Source organism: Nicotiana sylvestris, chromosome 2, assembly GCF_000393655.2.
Source record: "Nicotiana sylvestris chromosome 2, ASM39365v2, whole genome shotgun sequence".
Classification (NCBI taxonomy): domain Eukaryota; kingdom Viridiplantae; phylum Streptophyta; class Magnoliopsida; order Solanales; family Solanaceae; genus Nicotiana; species Nicotiana sylvestris.
In genome coordinates, this window is record NC_091058.1 from 117,204,573 (window position 1) to 117,212,409 (window position 7,837).

At 34.2% G+C, this 7,837-nt stretch overlaps 1 protein-coding gene and 1 non-coding gene across 2 annotated transcripts; both read left to right on the forward strand.

Annotated features, from left to right (window-relative positions):
* The first annotated feature begins 2,071 nt into the window (after nt 1-2,071).
* LOC138886664 (small nucleolar RNA SNOR75) lies at nt 2,072-2,161 on the forward strand. Its single transcript, XR_011405712.1, has one exon. It is a non-coding gene; the product is annotated as a small nucleolar RNA SNOR75 (small nucleolar RNA).
* A 1,797-nt stretch (nt 2,162-3,958) lies between these two features.
* Nucleotides 3,959-6,830, forward strand: LOC138885463 (uncharacterized). Its single transcript, XM_070166414.1, has 6 exons — nt 3,959-4,129; nt 5,321-5,546; nt 5,625-5,709; nt 5,831-6,003; nt 6,270-6,619; nt 6,735-6,830. Exons 1-6 carry the CDS (start codon nt 3,959-3,961, stop codon nt 6,828-6,830), a joined length of 1,101 nt encoding a protein of 366 aa, XP_070022515.1.
* Nucleotides 6,831-7,837: the final 1,007 nt, after the last annotated feature.

Sequence of the window (7,837 nt, forward strand, 5' to 3'; positions counted from 1 at the left end):
CCCACCTTTCGGCATTTCAAGCTTAAATTAGCTACGGACCTCCAAAATACATTTCAATCACGCCCCTAAGCCCGAAATCACTCAACGGAGCTAACGGAACCATCAGAATTTCATTCTGAGGTCGTCTTCACATTGTTCCGACTACGGTCAACTTTCCAACACTTAAGTTATCATTTAGGGACTAAGTGTCCCAAAACTCTCCGAAATTCAAAATCAAACATCCCGGCAAATTAAAATAGCAGAAAAGAATATGGGGAAGACAGTTAATAGGGGACCGGTGCATAAATTATTAAGACGATCGGCTGGGTCGTCACACATTGAGTACGCCAATGATTGTCCGATCATTTGAAGTGAATAAGGACCCGTTCTGACCTCCAGAAGAGGATAAGGAACTCGTTGGTCCTGAAACACCCTATCTCAGTGCAATTGATGCAGTTATGTATCTTGCTAATGCTACAAGGCCCGACATAGCATTTTCTGTTAATTTACTAGCAAGATATAGCTCTTCTCTTACATGGAGACATAGGAATGAGATTAAGCATATATTGTGATATTTAAAGGGAACTTTTGATATGAGTTTTTTTATGCTAACAAAAGTAGTGCAGATCTTGTTGGTTATGCAGATGCAAGTTATTTATCTGATCCCCATAAATCTCGATCTCAAACTGGGTACGTGTTTACATGTGGAGGTACTATCATATCATGGCGCTCCACAAAGCAATTTATTGTTGCTACTTCTTCAAATCATATTGAGATAATAGCTATACATGAAGCAAGTAGGGAATGCGTATAGTTGAGATCAGTGATTCATTTCATTCGAGAAAAATGTGGTTTGGAATGTGATAAAAGATCCACAATTTTATACAAAGACAATGATGTATGCATAGCCTAATTGAAGGGAGGATTTATAAAAGCAGATAGAACGAAGCACATTTCATCAAAGTTATTCTACACACATGATCTTCAAAAAAATGGTGACATTGATGTGCAACAAATTCGTTCAAGTGACAATCCCGCAGATTTGTTTACTAAATTTTTGCCAACTTCAACTTTTGAGAAGATGGTATACAAGATTGGAATACAGAGATTCAAATATTTGAAACAAGGTTTTCATCGGGGGGAGTGAAATACGCGTTGCACTCTTTTTCCCTTACTAAGGTTTTTTCCCATGGGATTTTTCTTGTAAGATTTTTAATGAGGCAGCTAGAAATACGTATTACTAAATATGTGTACTCTTTTTCCTTCACTAAGATTTTCCCACTGAATTTTTCCTAGTAAGGTTTTAACAAGGCACAATATCTTTTAATGAACATCCAAGGGGAGTGTTATGAAAATAATTATATTATGAATGTTCATTTAATACTCCATTATAGATAATCTTCCTGAAGAAGATTATCCATTTAATACTCCATTGAAGTTTATGTACAAGCAGTTGATGCAGGCAGGTTGCAAGCAACTCAATGAAATGATTTGCAGCAGCTTTTTATTAAACAGATAGGTTGCAAGCAGCTCATGCAGACAGCTTACAAGCAGCTCAAGAAAAGGCTCGCAGCTGCTTCCTGAAAAGCCTTGCAGCTGCTTCCTGAAAAGCCTAGCAGCTGCTTCCTTTCTTCTATAAATAGAAAAAAATTCAGTTCATTATGTATATCAGTTAGTTGAATAATATCAATATCTCTTTCTATATTTATCTTCAGTTTATTTACTTTACGGTCTTTATTTTATAACACTTTCATGATTTAAGTGCTTAAATTGGTCCAGAGCAACAAAGAAGCCCAGTAGTGGTAAGTCGGGCTACGCAATCCGGCCCAGTGTATTTCCTCAAATCTTTTGTCAATTTAGGCAGCTCTTCTCGGTTGCAAAAACCCTAAAGCCAAACCCTAACCTACTGACGCCTATAAGTACAACTGCTTCAATCTAAGCTTGCCATAATCTTGCTGTGAAGGAGGTAAGCAATGTTTATTAGAGCGCCCCCGCGCACACACATATCAGTAGGGAATGGGTTTTTATCTTTTGAACATCCAAATTTTCTTTGTTCTTTTTTGAATTGAGAAGGTGGTGGGGTGGAGTAGTTCCTCAGTGATGAACAAAACAGATGACGAGTCTGATTGAAATCCATTCAATTTAAATCGTGAGGACAATACGAGGCATTTGTCTGAGAGGAACTCCCCACCTGCTACTTCTTCCTCATTACTTTTCTTAGTATTGCCTTTTGTTTTTGTTTTTGGTTATTTCTACTTTGAGTTAATGTTATGATTTAGTCTCATATATTAATTTTGTTTTCAATGTCAGATTAATTGAGAAGAAGCTTTTAAAGTTTGATTTATGCTTTACCTTATATTTTTCTGAATTTTTGAGACTTACAGCGAAGATAAAAATCTTGCTTCAGATGCTAGGTGATCATTAAGTCACACGTTTGTTTGTACAGAATGTTTTAAATATTTTGCAAATTGTTTTTTCCAAAAATGTGATTCTTCAAAATAAGCTTTTCTTTTAGGCAAAAAGCACTTTTGGTAAAATGTCGTGTGATTTTAGATTTTTTTAAAATAAAAAACCCTCCTTTTTCACTGTAGTTCACTCATGTAAAAAAAACTATAATTATTTCAAATGTTTTTGTTTTGGGCAAGCTTTTGATTCCAGAAGTTAATTAAATATTTTCCTAATAATCACTATTGTAAAGAAGCTATAGATTACTAATAATTTTAGGCAAGTAGAATAAGATCGTTCTTTATCAAAACATTTATTTTAGACAAGTACAAAAGATAGGGATCTAAATAGAAATATATAACGCGAAATGAATTGGGTAATTTGACATAGGCCCTGGCTGTTGGCTTCCCAACCTACTCATAATAACATATATATATATATATATATATATATACATATATACATATATACACAAGATGTACATAAAGCTCTAGACCTGGCAACTTTGAAAGGCATGGAGCTTATTGACTATCGCGTTGTTTGGATGGTTGTTTTCGGTTGTATTGTATTATATTGTTACCCCAGATACAATGTTTGTTTTGATTGTTAATATAAATTGATTGTATCGTATTGATAAATCCATTATTTTGGAACAATGAAAAACCCCATTTTATGAAACAACCAAATCGGTGTGGTGGGATTGTTCCGTATTTTCCTTTCCAATTATGCTCACACTTATTATTCTATATTTCAATTTTACCATTTTCCCTATTATTTATATTATATTATATTATATTCACCAAACTAATAAGTACTTTGTCTCCATCTTCTTTCTGCCGTGCAACTAGTCAACGACGTATCGTCTCTTTCCAACAAAATTTTTACAGTTTAATTTTCATCTCTTTTCTTCCTGTTGTTGCCCAGGATTAGTTTTCATCTCTTTTAGTTTTCAGCAAAAAGACTAGTTTTTTGCCGTGCAACTAGTCATCTCTTTTAACTAATTCCACTTTTGCTATTGTGTGTCATGTGTATTTTGCTCATTTTTATTATGTACCATTTACGGTTGGTTTTAGCCGAATACTTTTGGCTTTTAATTTTAGTTTAATGGAAAATTTGGGGGCAGGGAACCAGAGACATGCTGATTTTGATTCACTTTGTTGAATCTTTTTAGAAATTTAAGATTATTTTTTTCATCTCTTTTCTTGTGTATTCACGTGAATTATGTGTGGCTTCTGTTGTAATAAATAAATTTGCTTATATATTTTGTTGTTTACTTAATTAATTTAAGGTAATGTGATGAAATATTTGACTAGAATTCTCTTTTTTGTACAATCCTATTAGTATGTATCTGAATTCTCCTTCTTTAGCTACATATGTTGCTTGCTTAGTGGCTATTTTGTTTTGGACTTATGTACGTGAGATTGAAAATGACCGACGTACAATCACACATGATATACGACTGGAAAGTGAACAAGTTAGACATGAATTATTGAGTCATTTATTCTCAACTGAACTTTGTCTTAATATTATAAGAATGACCCCTTTAACTTTTACTGATCTATGTGAGATGTTAGTTAGAGAGGGTGATCTTAGACCAGCATTTCAAACTATAGTTGAAGAGCAAGTTGCAAAAACACTTTACCTGTTAGCACATAATACGACGAATCGCGAGTTAACTTTTATCTTTCGACGATCTGGGGAGTCGGTTAGTCGTCATTTTCATATTGTCTTGCGAGCGATCTGGAGTTATATGAAAAATTTATTAAACAACCTGATGGCTCTCAAGTTCCTTATGAAATTGCCAGCAGCCCAAGATTCTACCCATATTTTAAGGTGAACACTAGCGGTGGCAATTTGAGCCCAAACCCATCTAACCTGTCCAACCCGCTCAAAGATTAATGGGTTGAGTTACAAACATTTTAACTCATGGGTTAATTTGGATTGAGCCCAAGTTAACCTATTATATTTTATAATTCATTCTAACTCATTAAGCAGCCCAGATACAATCTATGAAACTCACCCAAAACAAAAGATATCTCAACCTAACTTGTATAGAAATTTATCTAGTTGCCCATATTTTACTTCTTTTTTTTTTTGTATTTTAAATTTTATGTTCTTTAGTTTTTCTGCACCATCAACCCACCCTACCCTCTCCCCCTCCCGCAAAACCCCTCTCCCCTCAAAAAAAAAATTTACTTTTTTTTTCTGCACCACCAATCCCGCCAACCGTATTTCAAAAAAAAAATTACGTTTTTTTTTGTATTTTTTTGTATCTCCACCTCCCCCCCCCCCCCCCCCCGCAAAACTCCCCTCCCCTAAAAATTTTTTTTTTTACTTTTTTTTATTTTCAATTTTCTGCAACCCTCCCCCTTACAAAAATTCTTTTTACTTTATCTTTTTGTATTTTTAATTTTCTATTATTTTTTGCACCCCCCACCCCCGCAACACCCCTCCCCCTCAAAAAAAGTATTTTTTTGTATTTCCAAAAAAAAATTGCGTTTTTTTTTATTTTTAATTTTCTATTTTCTGTTTTTTCGTTTTTCTGCATCACCCACCCGCCCCACCCCCACCCCTACCCCCAAAATTTTTTTCGACTTACACATTTTAAGATAAAAAGGCCTTTTTTATGCAAGATGAGCATGATTCTAAAACATAGATCAAGTTAGGCGGGTTGGGCTATGACCCATTGTTTAGCTCATCTTGACCCAACCCATCTTAGCCCAAGTACACTTGGGCTGGGTTGGGCAAATACCCATTTCTTAACCTAACCCATCTTGACCCGCCCAAATTTAGCCCAACCCGCCCATTTGCCACCCCTAGTGAACACAAATACAATTTATTGAACTTTTAGCTAAATTCAAGGTTGATTGCATATAATTTATTATAATAATGTCAGGATTGTATTGGTGCAATTGATGGAACACATATACGCGTTAAAGTTTCACAATGTGAAGCACTCAGATACCGTGGAAGAAAAGATTATCCAACACAAAATGTATTGGTTGCATGCACATTTGATTTAAAATTCACATATGTGTTAGCTGGTTGGGAAGGGACGGCATCTGATTCAAGAATCATGAAAGAAGCGTTAAATAGACAAGACCTGCTAAAACTTCCAGAAGGTAAATATTTCATATATTTATATAGGGAAAGTTAGAGGTGATGAATAAATAATTAAAGTTTTTACTTTTTATCTTTAGGAAAATACTACCTTATTGATGCTGGATTGATGTTGAGAAGTGGACTTATTATGCCTTATCGTGGGGAGCAATATCACTTGAAAGAGTATTCAAGAAATCCATCCTCGAAATCCTCGTGAATTATTTAATCTGCGACACGCATCTTTGCATAATGCTATTGAAGGAGCTTTTGGAGTTCTTAAAAAGAGATTTCCTATAATTTCTAGTTCAACTGAACCGTCATATAGTGTTGAAACCAAAAAGCTTATTATTTTTGCATGTTGTATTTTGCACAACTACTTAAGAGGTGCATATCCAAATGATGAGTTACTTGCACAAGTTGATGCAGAGCTTGTGAATGATAATGATGCGCATGACGAACCACCAAATCCTTGGCAAAGTAATGAGGAGTTTAGAAGGGGGGAGTTGATTAGAGATGGCATAGCAGCTAACATGTGGGCTAATTATCAAGTTTAATCTTCTAGGAGAGAAAAAGTCAACAAATGTTTTCGTGTTTATTTATTTGATGTTGTTTGAAAGTAATTTCGTCTATTATTTGAATAAAATATATTATATACTATGCATTTATTTTATTTTATAGCTCTTACAAATATTATGTCTGATAAATTTTTCATTAAGTCTTATGAATATCTCTTAATTATGTAGTTATCAATATGCCGAAAAGGTCAAAGACATCCTCAGGCGACACAAATCTTTCAGATAACACTTTTGTTTGTATTTGGTCAAATGCTATGGATAATGCCTTAATTGATGCATTCTATCATGAGCACACACTTGGAAACAAGGTTGGTGGAACTTTTACTGCATACACGATTGACAATATAGTGAAAGAGATGCAATCAAAATTTTCAGATAAAGTTTTTACCAAGGAGAGAGTTCACAACCGAATGAGAAATATTAAAACAAAATTTAGCGAGTGTTATGACACATTTCAAAATGGGATGAGCGGGTTTGCATGGGATTCCAACACAAATATGTGGAATGTTGAATCTGAAGTATGAGATCAATTGATACAAGTACATTTATTTTTAGCAGTTTTGTTCTTGATTTGCATCTTATAATGTTTATCTCATTTTCTGCATTATTATATTGTACTTTTTTTGTGTGCAGATTAAGCCTGAAGCTGCTGAATGGAGAAACAAGCTGATTAGAAATTATGATAAGTTAATTGAGCTATATGGAAGGGATAGAGCTACTGGAAAGTAAGCTGAGACTGGAGCAGATATGGCAAAAAGGGGTGCTCGTAATAATTTGAGAAAATCAAGTGATAATTCATTGACTATTGATGAGGTAGATGAACTAATTTCCATGAATGCTGCCTCTTTGGAAAATATCGAGGAACATCGACAACATGAGCAATATTAATCAACTCAGGAAGCATGTAAATCCAATGCATATTCAGAGGTACCTACTTCTAGCAGGAATAAAAAATCTAAACATGATCATCTTGAAGGCATGGCTGATATGTTGAGAGGTGAGATGAATAATTTGGCTAATGCAATTAATCGCCTTTCAACTATGCCACCTATTCCTGAGAGTGAGATATGGCAAATGGTATAAGTGTTGGATTTAGAGCCTAGTATGCACATGAAAGCTTATATATTTCTTTGCAAACATGCAGTCTTGTGCCGCATACTGATTGGGTGTCCATTGGAAGGCCGCAAATTTCTTTTACTGACCTTGATGTCGTCACCTGGCAATTGAGTTAGACTAAATTTTTTTTGTGCTTTAGCTATTGAGGATTTTATGGACTTTGACTAGATCGATATGAATTTTATATGTCATGTTGCTAGAAATTTTTATTATATTATGCACTTTAAGAGTTTAAGTTATGGATTATTTACCACATTAAAGGTCATGAAATCAAGATCCGTTGTCTACTCTGTTTTGATGGGGCAATCAAGAGAGATTGACTGTGGATAACTGAGTTAGAAATGGAGTTCACATTATTCCACTTCATGTGGATTTTCAGTTTGGAATTATTTAGTTTCTTTGAGATATGGAACAATATCATCTTCTTTATTTTTTCCTCATTTTCAGATTTCATGGAGTTACTTTTCTATCTGTTGAATTGTGTGGATTGAGTTCATCTAAATGTTTACCTATATTAAAAAAAATGAGAATTAATTACAACAACAAAGGAGGTCTATAGAAATTAGTAACGGTTTCTTATTTGGATGTGAAAACAAAATGGAGAATGTTATTCACATGAA